The sequence below is a fragment of the Caloenas nicobarica genome, chromosome 4 (assembly GCF_036013445.1).
Source record: "Caloenas nicobarica isolate bCalNic1 chromosome 4, bCalNic1.hap1, whole genome shotgun sequence".
Taxonomy (NCBI): domain Eukaryota; kingdom Metazoa; phylum Chordata; class Aves; order Columbiformes; family Columbidae; genus Caloenas; species Caloenas nicobarica.
The window spans coordinates 72,060,220-72,082,353 of record NC_088248.1 but is presented as its reverse complement, the minus strand read 5'-3'; the positions used below and the strand labels follow the sequence as shown (position 1 = coordinate 72,082,353).

General features: G+C 41.9%; 1 protein-coding gene across 3 annotated transcripts in view; it reads right to left on the bottom strand.

Moving 5' to 3' along the window:
- Positions 1–22,134, bottom strand: part of CTBP1 (C-terminal binding protein 1) — a 187,723-nt gene that overhangs the window by 145,808 nt on the left and 19,781 nt on the right. The window contains exon 1 of one of the 3 annotated variants that reach the window (XM_065634243.1): positions 10,786–10,843. The exons of the other annotated variants lie outside the window; for them this stretch is intronic. Coding sequence (XP_065490315.1) covers positions 10,786–10,792 — 7 coding nt within the window. The 5' untranslated portion in view covers positions 10,793–10,843. Of the gene's footprint in view, positions 1–10,785; positions 10,844–22,134 lie in introns of those variants that run through there. 3 annotated transcript variants of the gene reach the window in all.

Sequence of the window (22,134 nt, the reverse complement as noted above, 5' to 3'; positions counted from 1 at the left end):
ACATCATCCGTAAAACTTCCTCGGTGCGGTTTAAAAACGCATCCTCCAGACCAAAGCTGGAGAATGTTTGTTTATTGTTCTAAGGAGATTCTTTAAGTAACATTGCCCCGATGGGGGGAAAATAAGCAAAACGTTGACTTTATAAACCTTTTATTAAAAGGTACACAGTAACAACCATATAGTAGATTATCATATTTCGAAAAATTTTATTTTATATATGCCTCATTAGAGCTCCTGTGTTCCTACTGAGAGTAGAAATTGTGGGAGCTTGCATTTCATTTTATTTACCAACGAGACGTGTACAAAGAGTCAGGTTCTCCAGGAGCGCAGATAACCAGAAAAAAGGTGAATTTCTCCGGCAGAGACAGGGAGCACAATTCACCCCGTGCTCCTCCTGCCCACAGTAACAACCGGCTGCAAATCAAAGCACCTTCCACAGCCAATATTGGAGAAAACCAGCTCCAGGCTCCCTGGATTTGAGAGTGTCAGGCTGGGAAAAGCCTTCTGGGGAACTGACAAAGCATCAGTTTCCTATAATCCTCTTAAAAACATAAATGAAGCTCAATTCTGAAACACATGGTGTTTCTCAGGCACCTCCCGTTCCTATATTGTGAGGCTGCTTCTGTATTTTTTTTCCTTGAATGACATGAAACTTTGTTCTAATATTATATATACACAATACTATTAATTTATAATAATTTATTTATATATGTATAAATAAAAATACCAAATTATTAATGATGAGTCTGTATTTTTTTGATCTTGGACCTACCTACTTCATCTACGAGCTAAAAAATTTCCTTTGCCTGGTCTTTACCTCCAGATTAAGCTATCTAATCCATAAGGACACCGTAAAGCACCCACTTTTTTTCTGGTTGTACCAAACTCCTTTGCCCATAGGATTATGTACTCTGTGTTTAAACACAAGATGGTTTTTGCCCTTTTGCACTCAAACGCATCATCTTCTCTTCATCCTTATACATACAAGAAAATGCAAATTCGTCCAGTTTGATGGTTGCTGCATTGCAATATGACTTATTTTGGTGAGCAGGTCGCTGTGACACCTCCTCATCAGTATTTTTCTTGAATTCACTTTAGACAGTCAATAAGTCTTCCATATACCTTTGTAAAAGCTCCCTAAAAATCTACTTTTAAGTAGTGAAAGCTAAAGCGACAGTATCCTCATCTCAACATCTTCATGTCTGTTATTTAAACTACAGCACGACTGCATCCGCATACCAGTAAAAGAAGGCTCATCCTGGTTTTGCTCTCTAGAATTAAAAAAACCTGACCCAAGAACAAGTCCATCCTAGGTGTACCTTTTAATCCACACAAAGACAAAATAATTTATTACTATTTACATTGCTTCAAGTATTTTCAAGCTGCTATTTAGATGGCCTTACAGTAATGACTGCAGCAAGCTGGAACAGGTTTGCCATAAAACAGAACCCAGGGTAGCACTAAAAATAAAACCTGCGTGTCTTGAAACCCGGGAAAAGTATGGCAACGCTACAAGGGATTCAGTGCAAACCTGCAGAAGATATTCCCTACACGTTCTTCTTATTCCTTAATTTGAATGGGCAGATATTCACAGAGAATAATCCAGAGCTTCTGCAGGTTTAACGCACACATCGCTCCCACTCCCCTTTCCCACGTGCTGCTTCTCTCGCACTTCATCCTTCTGCCCTCTACCATCTTTCTTCCATGGACCAGGCTCAGGACAACTATTTCTTCCCATCCCGGTTATTCCCAACACTTCCCCAAACACAAATTACGTGACGCAGACGACGGCTGAAAACCCATCGGGTCCTGGAGGCCCTCACCTCTTCTTCCACCATTTCTTTATACTATGCAATAATTATAGCCCCTTTTTTAAATTTTTCCCAGTCTATCCCATTATTTCTCCCTATTTTACATACTGTCCATTACTTTCGATGTTTCGTTTTTTCCTTTTACACTCCTATCTCTATAATAGTCTTTAAGAGAAAGCCGACTTGTTAAGTTCTGCACATCTGGCATTTCAGCATCAGAATTAGGAAGCCAATTCTGAAAGTCCTGATACCACCATAACACCGGTAAACTAAAATCTCACCTTAAATTGTATCCCTTTTATCACTGTTCTTGTATCCTTCCCTAGATACCTGCTGCTGATCCCCATCGGAGACAGGATATTGAATTAGACACGCTCGGTCTGAGTCGGTACGGCTGTTCTTACAGATTTATTGCTAAAACAAGTGTTTCCGCCAGACCTAAGAAAAATCAGCAAGAAATAAAGTTACAGACTCTTGCACTCTACTACAAGCAGTTTTGCTGTGTGGAAATCGCCCATTTCACCATCTACATTCCTTAGACTACTACGCAAAGAGTTAATTCTGGTGACCATCGGCACACATGTAAAGTACTCAGATATTTTTCTTTGGCAGTGGTAGGAAACGTTAAGCATAGGAAATTCAGAACAAAATACTTTTCACCCACTGAGAAATATGGGTGAAAACGCTTTGAACATGATTTCGTTAAGAGCATCATTCTTATTAGCATAAGAAAGAACGATTTGTTGGGAGACATTCACCACTTAAGATATTCCACGTTGTTTTCCAAATTTATTTTCCCAGAGACACGGAGAATGGTTCGGTTTTGTGGTTTGGGCGGGGTAGGGAAGGAGGTTGTTGATGTTTTGGGAAAACCTACTAAAGCTTGCTTGGCTTGCTTGCTCCTGATCCCGCGCTGCAGCAAGAAGTGGCTGCTGGAAGACTTAACTTCAAAGGCCAGATGAGGGAGAAATTGTCATTATTTGACACGCTGAGAATTTTAAAACTTTAATAGAAAAAAAAAAAAACTTTTAAAGGACATTCCAAGGAAACAGCAGAAGGTTTCCTCAATGGCAAAGTCGCAAGTCCTGTTGGCCAAACCCTTCCAACCATGTACCCGTTCCAAGGTCCAAGTCCCAAGGTTCCCAATCCAAGCAAAACTCCCCTCCTCTCCCCAGCGTGACCTTGTCCAGCTCAGAGCAGGACAACAGCCCAAGGACCAGCACCCCAAGGCCTCCCAAACACTCGCAGCTCCAACACACGCGGCCGTGTGTCCGGAGCCGGCTCCCCCAGTTGGGTTTCATTAAGAACACGTGCGCTTCTGCACTCCCGTCAGAAACATTTGGGGGCTTTAGCACGGGAACCATAACTCAATAATCACATTTCCTTCTCGGTATCATAAAATAAACACAGCCACTGAGATAGACACTTTGCATTTATATCCTTCCGTAAGAATTTAGCAATTGGGAGGGGGAAAAAAAAAAAGCCACAAGTAAAGTGCACGGGTTCGAAACGTGCAGTAAATACTTTTGAAAACAATGTTCTCATCTGGGAGTATTGCAACAGATGTTTATCGTGAGCTGCTGCAACAGTTGATCTAACTCTGAGCCAGATTAACTCTTTGCCATTGGAAACAAGCCTTTTTTCCACAGACAGCCTACAAAACCAGAAGGGGACGTGCCCGAACTACTGACAACATGCGGTTAACTGAATGAAGAGTTAAAAAAAAAAGCCAGAAAGCCCAAGCAAATATAAGGAACGTCTGGCCCAAAAGACTTAAATGAACAGGTGTATGTGTGGGTGGGAGTGGGAGGAAAAAAATAAAATAAAGAAAAAACATTTAAACAAAGACTCTGCTGACATTCTGGTCACTGAAGTGGGCCCACACAAAATAAGCCAAACATTTTTTAACAATTCAGCAAATAATGTTTGGGTTTTGGAGGGTTTGGTTGGTTGGTTTAGGCTTTGGATTTGCGTTTTGCTGTTGTTTGGGGTTTTTTGTTTGTTTGTTCTTTTTAATTTCGGAGAGGATAACAAATATAATTATTGATCTTGTTTTTTAAAGTACGGTGCCAATATATTACAGTAACAACTCAGGTTATTCTATTTAAAGATATTCTGAGTACGAATGAAAATAGGAACACACAAAACAATTAAAATATGGACCATTCGAACAGTAATTCAACAGTTTGGAAACATTACAGTATTTCTAAATACTAAGAACTTTTAAAATCAAGGTATCCATGCATCAAATGGTGGTAGCATACCAGAGTATTTATACATATATTTTTTTAACTGAGTAATTTAATGAGTTTTTTAATTTCTACGGAACTAGTTATAGTACCTATGTATGCAATCTGGTATTTACTCCTTAAAGATACAAATGCAAATCGCCATTTTAAGCATCATTATTTACAGCCGAAATCGCCATTTCTTAACGGGTGCCAATCAGATCCCTGTTCGCACCCTTTTCCGAGGGCAAGCGAAGGGACGGGAAGTGAGGACTGTCATTCCAACTGCACCGTGTCCGCAAGGCACCTGCCCGAGCATCATTTACAGCTCCCGCATCCCCGGGACCACGCGGCACCACCGGAGACATGTAAAACAGCGTAATGAAGAGGTGGATGTTACCTATTCAAGAAAAATCTTCATAAACATTCCTCCGGTTCTAAAAAGACCAACGACCACAAAGGCACACGCTCAAAATCCCTCTACCCAGCCCCGTCATCCCCACCTAAAAGCCACTGGCACAGCCACCCATTGGGCTGTTGAGTAAAATACAATTGTTTGCAGCTTGTTTTGGGCTTTTTCCCCCCCAGATATCAAACGTCATGAGTGCTGAGAGGAAGGTTTTGTTTTCCAAATTTTTAGTATTCCAGAGAAAAATACTGACATTACATTCCGCAAGTCTTGCCAAGAATGCCTTTTGTGTTCACGGCTTCGGTGTTGATGATAAATTTTGAACATTAACAGTACAAAGTATGATTTAAATCAAAGCCTAACTCATAAATGTAAAAGTAATTTAAACTGGTGAACTGGAAACCTTGATTTAAATAATTTTATTTTGCAAATATAGATCTCCTGAAGAACTATTTGCTTTCAATGGCTATTAGTTCTCACTGAGTAGGTAAATAAACTACATGCATCTATTTAAATGATTATGAAAGCTAATATACACTAGTTCTTTTATTTTTTACATTAAATAGACAATTTACTAGGCAATTATTTTTAATTATGATTCCTAAGAGCTTCAGAAATATTTAATATGTCCTAAAGTACCTTTTATTATGATTATTATTCCCATTTTCTAGAAAGATAACCCAAAAAAGAGATCATTAAATACTTTGGACTCTTTCCTTCACCAGATTTAACTAGCTCTAAGATAGTACGGTTGTCCTCCACTACAACGACTACCTGTTGCACAAAATTTCTCACTCTGACCTAGAAATCGTAATAATTTGCAAATATCAGTAAGAGACAAATTAGCAGTAAAGCCTCGCGAGGCAGCAGCAGAAGGCTGGACTAAATACGTGCACAGGAACGAGCAGGTTGGGCGAGATGGTTGTGTCAAGATATAACACTTGATCTTCGACTTTATCTTCTAAAATTCGGAAGCAAAGGTAACACACAGCACAGTCTGCCGCTATTCTTCACAACAGCACGGTTTGCTTTATAAATGGCCTCAATTATTTTGCCATGAATAACGGTGGCAAAACCAGCAGAGAGCAATTCAGATCAACTTCACAGCCTGGACGAATCCTCACACCAACCTGTACAACCTCTACTTTGAGCACTCATTTCTTAGTATTGTGCCTCAAAATCTACAGCACGTCGTGCCAACAGCACTTACCGTGAACGTTTCAGAACAACTTCCGTGTATTGAATATCGCAAATATTGCATATGCCAACACGCCATCTACGTTGAGATCTGACACATTACACAGTTTCTGCCCCGAGGGGCAGTGCCAGACCCGAAATGTTTACTAGTCAAGATGCATGAAAATTTTTAAAGTTTTTCACAGTCTCTCCCCATCGTGCCCATTTTTCACTGGTACTAAACGCTACTCGTGCCCCACATCGGCCCCGTAATGGAAAATTGCATCTTTTATAAAGCACGTCCTGATCCTTCCCCACACTTACTGAGGAGGAACTGGAGCATCAATATCTCCCCAGGTACTTTATCATAGAATCATTTCGGTTGGAAGAGACCCTCAGGATCATCGAGTCCAACCATAACCTGACTTAACTCTGGCACCAAACCATGTCCCTAAGAACCTCATCTAAATGCCTTTTAAACCCCTCCAGGGATGGCGACTCCACCACTGCCCTGGGCAGCCTGTTCTGATGCTTCACAACTCTTTCCATGAAGAATTTTTTCCTAACATCCCATCTAAACCTCCCCTGGCACAAGTTGAGGCCGTTTCCTCTTGTCCTATCACTTGTTACTTGGGAGAAGAGACCAACCCCCTCCACGCTCCAACCTCCTTTCAGGCAGTTGCAGACAGCGATCAGGTCTCCCCTCAGCCTCCTGTTCTCCAGGCCGAACAGCCCCAGCTCCCTCAGCCGCTCCTCATCACACTTGTGCTCCAGACCCCTCACCAGCCTATCCTCCAGTAAACCTGCCTTTGCTGTGATGCTTACAATTTTACCAGTTAGACGTTAACAACCATCTCTGAGCTTTGCCAGGAGGGGTGAGAGGCAGAAAACCAAGTGCTGAAGGAAAATAAAACAATAAAAGATACAGCGGCCTATGATGAGACAAACGCGGTATGTGTAACCATATAAAATGCCAGCTCTTCCCAGAAGACTGGGATCATATTCATAATATTCATCTGGAATATTGTGTCCAGTTCTGGGCCCCTCAGTTCCAGAAGGACAGGGAACTGCTGGAGAGAGTCCAGCGCAGCCACGAAGATGCTGAAGGGAGTGGAGCATCTCCCGTGTGAGGAAAGGCTGAGGAGCTGGGGCTCTGGAGCTGGAGGAGACCGAGGGGCGACCTCATTAGTGTTTATAAATATGTAAAGGGTGGGTGTCATGAGGATGGAGCCAGGCTCTTCTCGGTGACAACCAACAGCAAGACAAGGGGTAATGGGTTCAAGCTGGAACACAAGAGGTTCCACTTAAATTTGAGACGAAACTTCTTCTCAGTGAGGGTGACGGAACACTGGAACAGGCTGCCCAGGGAGGTTGTGGAGTCTCCTTCTCTGGAGACATTCCAACCCGCCTGGACGCCTTCCTGTGTAACCTCATCTAGGTGTTCCTGCCCTGGCAGGGGGATTCGACTGGATGAGCTTTCGAGGTCCCTTCCAATCCCTAACATTCTGTGATTCTGTGATGTATCCATCGTTAAGGGGTGACTGCTAAGAAGTTGGACTCGATGACCTTAAAGGCCTTTTCCAGTCAAAATGATTCAACACAGAGGAGGGCCTTGAGGAGACAGCCCGTGGCTTTGACCATGAACCCAACGACTTGCAAGGATTCACCCACCTCATTGCAACTCAACTGCACCTTTGGGAAATAAAAGTCCCGCTCTCTCCCAAATAAATCACCGTCGTGTCCGCCAGAGCCCAAATCGCAGCCCAATGCTGAGCCAGGGTGGGATGAGCTCAGGGACCTCGCCAGGCCTAAGCGAGGGCTAAAATGAAACCGAAAGAAGGTTTTATACTTAAAAAGTCTGCGTTTCCTGTGCAAGTTTCCCAACAATCCCTGTCAGGTGAACAATTTCACTGCCCTGGTGTCCAGTCCCTCCTGTGACGGTTCAGACACGATGCGGGTTTGGGAAACCAGCGGCTCTGACGGGAACGTCGGCCCCAGGAGGCAGATGTCATGTAAATTCATATTTCATAAACACAGTTAATTGTGACAAGGGGGTTATAAAAATCCTCGTACCGCTTACATTATTTCTCTGCTTAGAGCAACTCTACCGCCAGAAAACATTACATATTGAACTGGCAGTGCTGGGTGGTAACATTACAGCTCTGTGAAATCACAGATACAAAATTCACAGACCTTTAAAAACTATAAATTAACTTTCCTGCTGTCATTCAACATAACTGCTTAAAAAACATGCCCTGCAATTGTCACTAAAAGTTTTCCAATCTAACACTGCACGTGTTTAAATATGAAAATTATACTTTTGAAATAAACGTCGCTGCTACCAGGGAAAAAGTGCTACTGTAAGTCACATCGCTATTAGAGGGAAACTATCACCTTGAAAATTCAATTATCCCTCACACTTTACCGAGGAAACAAACACACAACCACCAACAATAAAACAATTAAATGATACCTGCTAAAACTTCGATCCTTTGATTCAGACAACAGGTAGGTAAAGGATGGGTCATTCAGAGGCTGTTTTTTAATAAATTTATGATTTATGCATTTACTGATGCTGATCCTTCAGTAATCTACGTTTAGCAGATTCATTGTATCCATATGAATCTTCTTGTGTATACTGAAATCTAAATTGTTATTTAATTAGGAAAAAAAAAAGTTTTACTTTTTCTAGAATGACCTTTTTAGGTTTGCTTATTTAGAAAAATATTTAGTAAGAGCTTCTATTTATATTTGGAAAAGATTTTTGTTTTAATAACATGCACATCTTTTAGGTAATACTCTGCACTTTACATTTACTAAAGCACAAAAGTAAGAAACGACAAGGTTTCCTTCAGCTCTGTGGGGCCACTGGACCCGTACACGGTACCAGATAAATGATCTGATGGAAAAGGGAAAGAAACGAGTCGATCTGCTCCCCCTCATCTGGCTGGGTGAGAAAACAAGCAGCAGGCTGGGGGGTAACCGGGCTCTGCAGCACTCGCGTCGTCTCTCAGTCCTGTTCCCCAGCCCGGCTGCAGCTGTTTACACGCCGTCAGAAACCAGAATTTGCTGTTTAGGCTGGAGAAGCCTCAGTGGGTATCGGCGAGGCACAGGCACGATTTTGTCTGTTTGCTCAGAGTGCTCGGAAAAAAAGTTTCTATAAAATATGAAAACTATGCATGCCGTTATGTAACAGAATCGAAATACAATAAGATGTACGCATAGCTATTTCTACTTTTAAACAGTTGTTACTGAGCTGTAGCTGGCTTCATTTTAAAAGTACATATTACTTGCATAAACAGTTTTTATTTCCTAATAAAAAAAATATACATAGCTATCTACGTTTCTCGTACTGAAGTATTCACAATCATTTGAATACAGTACACTGTTAAATTAAATTTAAACTCCCTAGACATCTATCATTTTAAACGATATAAGTGATTTGGGTAGATAATCATAAATCTGCAGGTATACCCCATTTTTTCTTGGAGCTGACAAATCACTAGTGATGCAACAGGTGCCATTTCCATCCATCATTTTTTTTTTTACAAATAGGATGACTGAAGCTGATGTGAAGTTGCAGCTGCGCGGTTGCTCCTGCTCGATAGGGACAGACAGAAATTCTTCCTCCTCTCCCCAGAAAAACCTTTACTGCTTCCTACAGCTTCAGGCTAGCAAGAGAAAATGAAATTTTTAGGCCTAGCAGTAGGTCTGGACCCAAAAGCATCTTTCTGCCTCTACGACATGCAACGAGGGGTTAACAGCACTAGGAGCAAACTCAGGTGTAGATCACTGACAGCACCACCGATTTTAACCCAAATTTCTATATAGGGCACCTTAAAGCTTCAGCAGCAACTTCATTTGAAAGAAACACGCAGGCACTGATTTTTCCCCTGATCAAATCAGGTGTTTGTTTCTGCAATTCCCACTGCCCGCTTATATCACAGAAATGATCATGCAAATATACTACAATTTCCAGTACTGCCTCCAGCTGGGGATGCTCCAGTATATTTAAATTTCTAGCTAACTAGTAGATGGCACAGAAAGCACACAACCTAACCGCTGTGCAGAAAAGAGTTGCAAAATCTGACAGAAGATTTTTCAGTCTTCAAAGATATCTCAATCAGAAATAACTTTTGCCATGAAAACCACTAGGAAATTCAGAACTTGAAAAGGTAGAAGCAGTTGTAGTAATAGTTGAAATATAGAGGAGAAATACAATAAATACAGTTGACTGTAAAGTACCTCATTAAAAAGGGATAAGATTAGATATATTACAATATAATATAGACCCAAATTTGTCCCTGAACCATGTAACAGATTTGCAAGACAAGATAAAAAAATCAGGGTATTTCACTCCATATTTGTTATTTTAAACTTAAACCAAACAAAAACGTTCAGATAACAACACATAAACACGTCCATTCCCAGTTAGCTGTCATGTCAGACTGAAGGGGAAACGGTCTTTTAGTATTTAGCAAATTCACAGAAATACCTTACGGGAAAGACCCCAGATTTTCAGCAGGGATCTGACGACAGCCCGAACCGATTCTCATTTACTTTCCGGAACTCAACACGAGCAAACCTCAATTACAAAACCAGAGAAAACTCCCAGCGCAAAACTCCCCGGCGCAGAAAGTTAATTTGACATTTTCTCACATCGCCGCCCAAACCCGCGCAGCATCCGCAGCACCTGGAAACCCTCCTCTGGACGCCACCCAAGGCAGGGTTCTAGCAGGCAGAGGCGACGGCAACAGCGGTTTTCAATAAAAATTAATTAATTATCGTGCTGGGGGCATCTCGCCATGGATGCGCTGGCCGGGAAAACTTCTGTTTCACGACCGCAGGGACACCCGCAACGTACAAAGAAGCGTCTTCCACCCCCAAACCCCCCGCCAAGGGCAGGAGCCGAGGGCTGCGGGGCCGGCGGACACGGAGCGCTCCGGCCGGACCCCGCGGCGCAGGACCCGGCGCTCCCCGGGGCTGCGGCTGCCCCGGCCCCCCCGCGCCGCTGCGCGCTGGCGCAGCCCGAGAGCGCAGCACCCGCCCAACGCGCCGCCGGGGGCGGGCGGGCAGTAATTATTAAATATCGGACAAATCAAAGGGTTCGGCCCCAGACCGGGGGGAACCGCCCGCCCCCGGGCACGGCCCCCGCACCCACCTTGCATCCCGCCGCGGCTCCCACCGGGATCTGCCGCCGCCGTCGCCGCTGCTGCTGCTGAAAATACGGGGCAGGCGGGCGCGACCAATGGGGGCGGAGAAGCTCCCGCCCGCAGCCAATGGCGGCCGCCCGCCGCCGGCTCTCAGCCAACCGCAGCGCAGCTCATTACCCGGCCGGCGGGGGGGGGGAAGGGAAGCGCAGCGCCGCCGCGGGGGTGGCGAACGGCCTGCGGGACCGGGTCATCACGGGTTCGGGACCCGGCCGCGGCTCTACCCGCTTCTCCCCAAACCACCCTCCCTTTTTTTTCTTTCCCTTTTTTCCCTGATTTTTTATACCCTTTTTTCCTCCCTCTCTTCCCCGCCTTTTTACTTCTGTTTTTCCTTTTTTCTCTCCTTTTCCCCTCCACCCCCTTTTTTTCTTCCCTCTTTTCCTTCTTTTTTTGAGTAGGTCCTTTTCCCAGAGTTTTTTATGTAGCCCCCCCCCAGTCTGTATCATACAGACCAACAACTTTGGGAGCTCCACCCCCCAGGGAATTTGTACTGCCAGGCGTGAAAGGATCCTAGAATCATGGAATCCATTTGGTTAGAAAAGACCTTTAATGTCATCGAGTCCAAGCATTAACTCGGTCAAGTCCACAAGGATGTCCCTACATAAATTAACACCAATTGCAACTGGCACCAAAACCTACTATTGTAGGGAATCCAGGAAGACAAGACAATCTAAAATCGGAAGCTCGGAAGTGTCTGTTCGGTCGCTATTTTGTAATAAAGCGATACACAAACACATAGAGTTATTAGAACAGACTCCAAACGCAGCCTTTGAAAGTACCAAAACAAAAGCAGCAGACATTTGAACCACACAACTTCAGCATGGAAAGCTCTGCACTGCGCCACCAACTGTGAAATTATTAGCAAAGTAAATTTTCTTACTAAGTCCAACAATTTTGGAAATAAATATCTGCTTTACTAAAACAAATAATAAAATATTGAATGCGTAGTCTTTTTAGTTGGAATTCATTAATATTTGTTCATAAAAAGGAACATTTCAATCAATGAAACTCATGACTGCTGTGAATTACAGCAGCAAACTGTCAACTGTAGAAGAGGGGATAAAAACAGCTCAGAATTTTCTTTTGTTTTTCCAGTCTGGTGACCCTAATAATTCTGAAGTTGACAGTGAGCTAAACCAGCGAGAAAGTCCACACCTCCCATTTCTAATGTTGTGCTCCTTCTGACCTCATCCTCAGCATTTAAAATCACTGAATCATATTTGCTGAAAACTCCTGCCTGAACAGGCCGTGTCATTCATTTGTTCGCAGCCTTTTGCTAATACAGGATAATACACTCCGCGAAGTGATAAATCCGATACCAACCCAAGTCTTGACGATAATTTACAGGAGAAAGCTTTTCTTTTGCAGATCAAGAAAGACTTATTTTTAAGGTCCCCCAAGAGCTCCGTGGTGCTACGAACTGCTGACAGGCAACCGATAACTGTGACAAATTATACATTCATGGCATCTGCAACAATCGATAAACTGACTCACCAAATTAATAAAATATAGATCACAAAGCATACCTTTTTATTAAAGAATAATTTCATGATAACCAAGTAATGTGGATGCTTCCAAGCATAAGATTAAATTACATGCTGAGCAAATCTGGCATTTTGTGATAAACTGCAAAAATAGTCTTTGCAACAGCAACTGAGGAAGAACATTGCTGACAGAGTCTATAAACATGTTTCATAAAGCATAACCGAAAGCAACAACAAAAAAAATCATTGAACTGGTGGTTAGAGAATTCCCTACCATATCCGCAGTAATTGCTTTCTAGGCTTCTCCTTGCTTTGTAATTTATTCCTTCAAATACGTTGCTGATTTTGATGTTAAAAGTAATAAAAACAGATTACCTACACAGGGGAATATTTATACCAAATGAATTCCTTAACTAGTCAGACTTCAACAGTCGTCATTATTGGAGTACACAAAGATTTCTAGTAGTTTTAGGATGATGAACATTTTACTTAAATACATGAAGGCAAGTGTCTTATCAGACAGATGGACGTTGCTTATCAAAACTTTGTGCCTGCTAAGTCTGAAGTATTTGCTTGAATTTAGGAATACAACAAAGCCCACTGGCCTTGGAAGGTCTGAAGCTGTACATGTAGTTCAGTATTTTCCCAAATGGGTATTTTCCAGTGCTGAGAAACACACCAAGAAGAACTTTTCCAGCCCCACATGAGGGTGTCAGAGGAGCAATTCCTTCCCCAGGAGGATAACAGAGCATCTCTCAGGGCAAGACTTTATTCCTGGGAAGAATACACTTGGGCACATCCTCAGTCTCCGTTTTCCTGGTCAGGTTATTGCAATAGGGCTTCAAAACATGTCCTAAATGCAGTATTTAAAATACTGAAATCCTGTTTATTAAAGTTTACAATTACTAGTTCCTGAAGGTCCTCAAGTACTCGCTCTCTGCAGGTTAAATATGCCGCATCAACAGCATTAGCAGGCTGTCCTAAAATTTGTTTTAATCCTCTATAATGCCAGAAACGTGGTACTCTCACACAGTTTTCACATGATGGAAGCCTTGTCCAGTCTTCCAAATATTTATTTTATAGCAAATTACCCAGTATTTCCTGGAAGTGTACTTTCATACTTGCAGTGTTTCAAGGAGTCAGGGAGTATTTACATCCATAAAGTTTAGCTCCTCTCTGGACTTCCACAGATTTCCTACCTAAACACAATACCAGCTCTTCCCCGCCTCTCTTTCCAGCTAGTAAATAATGGAAGCTTAATTCTGAAATGCTGTCATAAAACAAAAATCAAATAGAGCCTAAGTAATATAAAAACAATATTTGTTTATACTACATCCATTATGAACTGAATTCCTTCTTTAAACAAATGACATTTAATAATGCATTAAACACATAAACAGGAACATATTTGAAGTTATAATTCCATCAGCTCTTTCTCATGACATTCATCTTCTCAAAGGCCATATCCACATTTCAGTCTAATCATTTATGAATAGTGTTGAGCTAATAAACAGACGTGGTACCTTAAAAATGGCTTACTACTTAGATAAGCTGCTGTCTTCCCTAACTATGGCAACCTAGATCAGTTAAATATATATATAGATAGATAGATAATTTTTTTTCCCCTCTAGCTTATTATAGCAAATGGAAATTTATTACAAAATGTTATTTTCTTTCAGAATGAAGTATCTTTATTTGGAAAATATACCCAAATATTCCCACTTACAAACCTCCATTTGTTTCAATATTTTACAAATTCTCTGCACGGTGATAATTTCATTTACTAAAAAAATACCCACATTGCTATGGATTTTTTAAGCCACCAAAACGTGACTAGAGCTAGCAGCAATGCACATTTTAGAGCAGCAGCAAACAGGACCAGCTTCAGAATTACACCCACCACCCTCAAGATAAGATGAGGCGAGAGCGTTTTCTCTTGCCATAAATTACCACTCAACTCCTATCAGCAATTATTTAACTTTCAAAAATAGCTGCAACGCAGACGAATTATGAGCTATAATTACGCAAATTTATCCCCGATATTAAGACTGCATATATGCATATATGCATATATGTATATCTACTTGGTCTATTCTAAAATGTATGTGCATGCATAATGTTGAATATTATAATCAGATATACTAGGATGGCTTTACCTTATCTCCCAGAATGACGACATTTCTATCCTAAATACCTTTAAGCCATTCCACTGCTCAAAAAATGCCCTCTACTCCTTTTTATCCGTATGGTACCAGTCACTTGATTCTGGTGCATCTTCTTCTAATAAACCTTCCTCCTTTCCAGACAAGAATGCAGAAAACTAAGTCCACAGGAGTCAAAAGGAGCACCAGCTGGGCTCCTGGGGAAAGGGAAAAAAATTATAGATGTAGTTGTATCATTGAGTGCAACACAGAAGCTGCATCGGGTTTGGAAATCCATACTCTGCAAGTAACTTGAAGGCTGGCAGGATTAGAAATGCCGTGCGCGGTTGGCCTGTTCTTGGCTGCTGTTGGACACACGACACTGGACCGGATGGCCCAGTTAAAGAATCGTTTTTTAAGTACTTCGAGACCAAGTTGCCTCATTCTTGGCTCACCAACCTCTAAGTTGGTGAAGGGTTTGGAGGGGAAGCCGTATGAGGAGCAGCTAAAGTCACTCGGTTTGTTCAGCTTGGAGGAGACTGAGAGGAGAGCTCATCGTGGCTACAGCTCCTCACAAGGGGAGCAGGAGGGACAGGCGCCGAACTTTTCTCTTTAGTGACCAGTGACAGAACCCAAGGGAATGGCAGGAAGATGTGCCGGGGAGGTTCAGGTTGGACATGAGGAAAAGGTTCTTCACCCAGAGGGTGCTGGAGCACTGAACAGGCTCCCCAGGGAGGTGTCAATGGCCCCAACCTGACAGTGTCCAAGAAGAGACTGGACAACGGCCTCAGACACATGGTGTGAACTGTGGGGTTGTCACATGCAGGGACAGGAGTTGGACTCCATGATCCTTGTGGTCCTTTCCAACTCAGGACATTCTATGATTCTTTTCTTGGAAAGTGGAATTACTGAATATCTTAAGTCACTCAATGAAAAGTAATTTAAAATTTGCCTATTCCTGTGCTACTATTCTGACTCAACACAAAGACCTTCTGCTTTGCCCAAGGTCTCGGTAGACCACTGTTCCTCCAAAGAACTAACGCTTCTGCTAAACCTCTACGATGCTGCAGAATGCTGTCCCTCCAACAGAGAGGGTCATACATCCATCCTCTTGGTCACACATCCATTTACCCTGATATTCACCTTAAACATGGCATGGCACTGCAGGTCTTCAACACAACCACTGCTTTAGGGGCATCACATTAACTCCCAAGGCTCTTCAGAGCCTCTGGTCCTGCGGCACAGCTTCACATTCGGCCACCTACACACCAGAGCCCACGGGGTGAGGGAAGGGGGCTCATAGGGGAGGCAGCACCATGGGCAGGTTTGGGGTGAGGACTAAGAAGTCTCTATATGCTCAGTGACCTGAGCATTTCTGTTAGTCACTTATTAGAACTCCAAATTTACAGCATTCATTATGCAGGGAAAATTATACAACAACGAACTAAGATTTATTTTTATTTATGCATTTCTTACTATTCTTTGTACTCCCATAGTGCTTTAAAAGCCCAGATTCTGCACAGACACTTAACAAAAAGATATCAACCCAATACAGTTGCCTTTTTCCCTCTAGTTTTCAATAGTGATAGAATATATTACTACAATGAAAAGCGTATATACTTTCTGATTTAAAGCACAAAAACGAATGCTATTTTTAAAGTCAAAATCCGTTATGATGATAGGGTTGTGGTTTGGGGTGGGTTTGTTGGTTTGGTTTGGTTTTTTTGGAAGAGTAAAGATCTTTTATTTTTACTTACAGTGAAAATTCTGAATATCTAATATGCACATTCACATCATTTTGCAAAAACTGTCATCACCAGATATATGCTTCCTTCTTTGAACTATGTTGCAACCCTCATCTAAATTTGAAAATATTTTGATAAACATAGCTCATGTTTCATGGGTGTAATTTTGAGACCATAAGGAATTTAAGAAAACAGTTGATACTGTACTAAAATCTAAAATAGGCTTTTAAGAATTTATTAGCTCTCTCAGATCAGCAACTAATCCGACAACCATCTAGAAATGAGGATCTGTAGCCCTCCTACTTCCTCCTAGATTTTCCTTCCTGGAGTTTTGGTTTTGAGCTTTTGAGCTCCTTTTGAAGGATATTTGTACCTTCTATTATGGTGACATATTTAATAGATTAAATATATTCTTCTTGTAGCATTATACATTTAACCTATATATCAACGTACTTGAATCACAACATTTATCACAATGGGCTTTGCTGCAAGTGCAGATTGTCTCAGACACGTAATAGTTGTGAACATCCACACTTTTCCCAGATAAAGAAAAAAGTTTGAATAAGGTATTAAGAGTGCTACCAGCATAACACATTTCTTAGAAGCCCAGGTCTGAGAAAGATTTCCCTTGGGATGCTATAGGAGCTATGCAAAATAATTCCTTTCATGAACTTGAACTTCCCTATGAATGAAATCCCTGCATTTTTTTCATAGAATCATAAATCTTTCTTTTTTTGGACATCACCCTCTGTGGAAAGCCGTGGTGGACTGTGCTGGCCTTGGGTGGGATGGAGTCAGTTTTCTTCATAGCAGCTGGTACGGGGCTGTGTTCTGGATCTGTGCTGGAAACAAGAGTTGATAGCACAGGGGTGTTTCAGTTATCGCTGAGCAGCACTCACACAGAGCCAAGGCCTTTCCTGCTCCCCACACCCCCCAGCAGCGAGTGGGCTGGGGGGGCACGAGACACTGGAGGGGACACAGCTGGGACAGCCGACCCCAGGGATATCCCACACCACATGATGTCATGCTCAGTATATAAAGCTGGCGGAAGAAGGAGGAAAGGGGGACATTCAGAGTGAGCCAGGTAACCGTGGAGCCCGTCTTTCCTGGAGACGGCTGAACACTCGCCTGCCCATGGGAAGTGGTGAATGAATTCCTTGTTTTGCTTTGCTTGCACACACAGCTTTTGCTTTACATATTAAACTGTCTTTATCTCAACCAATGAGTTTTTGCACTTTTACTGTTTCGATTCGCTCTTCCCTCCCACTGGGGAGTGGTGAGCGAGCGGCTGCGTGGGCCTTCGTTGCCGGCCGGGATTAAATCACAATGCGGACGTTGGGTGCTCTGCCCATCGGCAATCCTCTTCCAGCATTCAGCCTCAATTCTTTCAGCATTTGTTGGTACCGTTTTTTCTTCTGCAGCCATTGGCTTTCAGTTCTTTTAATTTTGCTCCATAGTGTATCTAAGGATGAGTACTCTATACTCTTCACATCCCCCTCTGACATGATCGTCTCTTCACCTCACTTGTTAAACTGTTCAGAAGTGATGAACTCATACTGATAGAGCAGAAAATTCTCTTCACTTGTTTTTATGCATATCACAGGGACTGCTAAAGCACATCCCATGATCATCCAAGCACTATTAAGAAACATAGAATGAAATTGTGCCTGCGGTTGCTTACACAAGGACCACATTTGGTCTCCACAACACCATTATTCAGCAGACGGTCATGAGTAACATGTTCTGGCTCAAGGTCTTTAACAAAACTGGGTGCGCGCTGAGGAATCGGCCCCTGTGGTTGGAGTCACAAACACACTCACACTTTGTGGGTGCTTGACTCCAACACCAAGGTCTCACTGACCTTCAAGAGACAGGCAAAAAACAAACCTTAGCTTGTTTCTTCACTTTGGTAGCTCATATAATAAAAGCCTATAATTCTTGGTAGCAGCAAATACTAATTTTTATGAGTCTTGAATTAATTCACAATAAGCTCTTTAGTATTCTGTAAAATACACAATGCTTGTAAGTGCTGAGGGCTAAGCTGAGGCTTTTTTTTTTTTTTTTTGAATAAGAGAGAATGTCTGGAGTTTGAAATAACACAGTGGTTTAGAAATGAGGAGTGAAGACTCCTCTGGTGAGGTGCAAGAGGCTGCCCCACACACCGCACTGCGGCCTTCGGCATGCCGGAGTCTTCAGAACCGCTTAAAATGTAAATAAATAAATAAATAAATAAATAAATAAATAAAGGTTCTGCCAAAAAAAGATAAATTAAGCAGATTTAACCATTTTCAGAAGTGCTGCCAATACCAAGGCATCAAACCAAAGTCTTTGCCTGTGCCTGTCTCCTTATCCCTACAACGATCAAGCGGTACCGTTAAATCACACAGGATCATTAAAATCACACAGGATCGTTACGGCAGCTCGAGGCCACCCCAGAGGCGCTGGATCCGGAGCGGCAGATCTGAGCAGTCGCATGGATGGACCCACCAGATGAACCCACCATCGCCACCTCTCCCGGGAGGAGGATCCTCGGCTGAAGCGGCCACAACATCTTTATCACCAGAAGGGTGGGATTTCTGCAGAGAAGTCATGCAGAGACGTAGGACCTCCGCTGAGGCACGTTCCACAAAACGTTGTATTTTAATTACACTATTACATAGAACTCAAAGACTCCGAAGTTTTGCAGCCACAACCCTCTTTCCTGGCACGATCTACTTCAGCAGTTAAATTCTGAAGTCATGTGCAGGGCAAGAAGGTTTTTCTTGAACCCTTCCAACAAACGGCATCAATCACAGTCGCAGTTATGAACTTCAGTTGGCTTTGTGCTCATTAAATCACAGCTGTTTCCCCTGGATGTAGCACTAGATCAGACATCGCTAAACCTGCCTCTGCATCTCTGTACACAAATACGCTTTTCCTTTTGCTCTGCAAAACAAACTCTCAACAGCAAAGTGTTTCTATTAAAACTAAGTAGAACTAAATGTCAATTAATATTTAATAATAGTCTTGAGATAACATTGCAGATCTATCGTAATCCCATAATAAACCGACTGCAGAGCTGACATTGTTTTGGTTTCAGCCGTTGTTTTGACTCCAAAAGAAACTACCAGTTGATTGAGAAACCGGAACGATCTCAAGCATTAACATCTCAATTGAAAATGCTCCTGAGCTTCAACTGGTTGCTCACCAAGAGGTCAACACAGCTCATTTCACTTGCTCACTTGCTCATCGCAGCTCTACATACATTAGGAAAGGTTTGGATTGTATATATATTTATTAACTATTGCTTCTTTAATGGAAGCAGATGGACTTTTTTCCTACTTCTCCAGCCCTCCATAAGCTCTTTACGACACAGGTAACGCAGAATCTAGCACACCGCAGACAACAAAACCCATAGGAAATGCTTTATATGGCAAAACTTGCTGTTTAGCCTATCTGGAATGACAATACTGTTCAATTTAGGCAATAGAAACCTATTTTTCAGTGACAGAGATATGTTTGTTTCCAAAAAGCCTAAAGGGCGGATAAATCATTGAAACTTTCCCCCGTGCGTCTCCAATGTGGCGGGATAAACAGCAGAGATACCGATGTACCCAGGACCCGTATCCCTTATAGGCAACCAAAGACAACCTGTATCTCCTCCACTTCAGCTGGAAGTATTTTACAGATTTATCAACTTCTAGCACCTCAAATGCCTTGCCAAAGGATTTATCATCTGAAGCTCAGAAAACATGCTACAGCTTTCCTGAATACACTGAATATCTACAGGCCTACATGATTTACATGTATTGGCAAATAGCAGATTATTTTAAACGTTAATGGGTAATTTGTGAAAACAGGTTTTGTTGAGAGCAATAAAAATATAGATGGGCCATTTTGTCTTACATTACTTCCTTTAGTCTGTTCTATATCACATACTTGTTATATGGCTCACACAACAGTAGGTTTTCTGTTTCTGGAAAAACACATAACTATATCTTTTATTTCATGACAGTACATTGAGATACACTGTCTCACATGTCTACATACAAGGAAAAAAACAAAACACTTCACTATCAGTTTTTAATGTAAAGGTTAAGATGTATTTGCTCTCAAGCTCATTCTATTAAACTTTTTTTTTTTCCCTGATTAATGGTTAACTGGCAGAAAGTTTGCACTTTTTTAGTGATATTTATTGCACATTACAAGCATCGTGCTGAGAAGCACATATGTAATAAGGTTTATTTCTATTTTCACGCTACTCCTTGCCAAAACAGCCCGGTGAAACCCATCTGCTGTTATTTCCTGCCTGAGGTTAGACAAGAAAAGGAGACTCCACACAGCACTCCGGCCCTGCAAACAATAGTAATTAAAGCAGAGTTTGGAGATGGGATCCAAAGTGCTTAATCAGAGCACGCATTCTGCCTCATCGATATACCCAGGTGGAAAATATATATAAAATATAAACACACACAGAAGAAATACCGACCAGAAGACATGCAGCTCTGGAATCTGGCCAGGCAGGTCCCTGAGGTAAGGACCTAAGTAGAGGCTGAAGCTTCAGAGAATTGTTCCTGTACATTTGTCCATGTGTAGAATCTGAATCATTTCAGATGATCCCTCAGGATCATCGAGTCCAACCATAACCTAACCTGACTCTAGCACTAAACCATGTCCCTAAGAACCTCGTCTAAACGCCTTTTAAACCCTTCCAGGGATGGTGACTCCACCACTTCCCTACCTACAAATACGCAATTTTTTTATACCAACATTTTTTATTTTGTGCCAGTTTTAGAAGTGAAATATCTACCTGAAAATCTGAAATATATTTGGGGTGCCTTTTTTTGTACCGTGTACAAGTGATGCCAGTGCTCTGACAGGGTATGCAGGCTGCATTTTACTTTTGATTTTCTCAAGGAAAATTCTGTCTTCTTTCTTTGCAGATGGCATGTCTTCACAATGTTTTAACTGTACGAACTTCCTCATTCAATACATAAGAAATGTTCTTCCTTTTATCTGTCACGCAAACTGATACAACCCATAATTCAATGTTACTTCAGTGTGTGAAGGAGCACAAGCAATCAGGTTGTTGGTAAAATCAGTTGAGATGATACAAATGGATTCTGATACAAGGAGGAAGAAGGGCCACCAAAATATCAGACTTAAAGGGAAACAAATATATATATACGTGACTTATTTTGAAGGGAACAGGGTAGGCAGAACACCCAAGAATGGCTGTATGTTGACTAAGTGGGGAAAGTAGGTATTTCAGAATTGTAACCAGTTTAATACTTAGGAAAGCAAGGGTATGTAAACCATAACTGAAACATGTAACTGTCAAACACACACAAAAAGACAGAGCTCCAAATGAAAATTAAATACAGAATAATTGTTGGTACTACCATCATGACACACAAGGGTTTAAATTAAAGTATAAAGCAATCCAAGTAACGTCAAATCCTGAAAAATTGTTTGCAGTGTGGATAGAAATATCAACATGACTGCAAAACCTAGATTTAAGCATAAATACACAACATATTCTTCCTCACCGTGCTTGGCAAAATAAGCACACATCCTGACTTTAAGGAGTGTTGTTTTCAGAGCTTCAGAAAATATTGTTCTCAATATTAAAAATACAGCGCAGTCAAGAATGCACTTGGACACAGGAATAAGGGAGACACCTCTATCGTGAAGATAAACTGACAAAGCCAACAGAGCAGCTTTCAGGAATAACTGCTCTCCCGTCTAAATTTCAGATCCATAGAAGCTGATCTCAGCGCTCCTTAGGCTCAGACCCTTCCTACCACCTGAAGAGCCTAAACAAGGTGCCTTACTCAAAAATTAGAAGTTGCTTTATATTTGCCTGGAAATGATAGAAACTTCCAGATCATTTTATCTCAAGTAAAAGTCATTGACTACCTTTCTTCTTCCACTCGTGAGCAAGCTAGCTT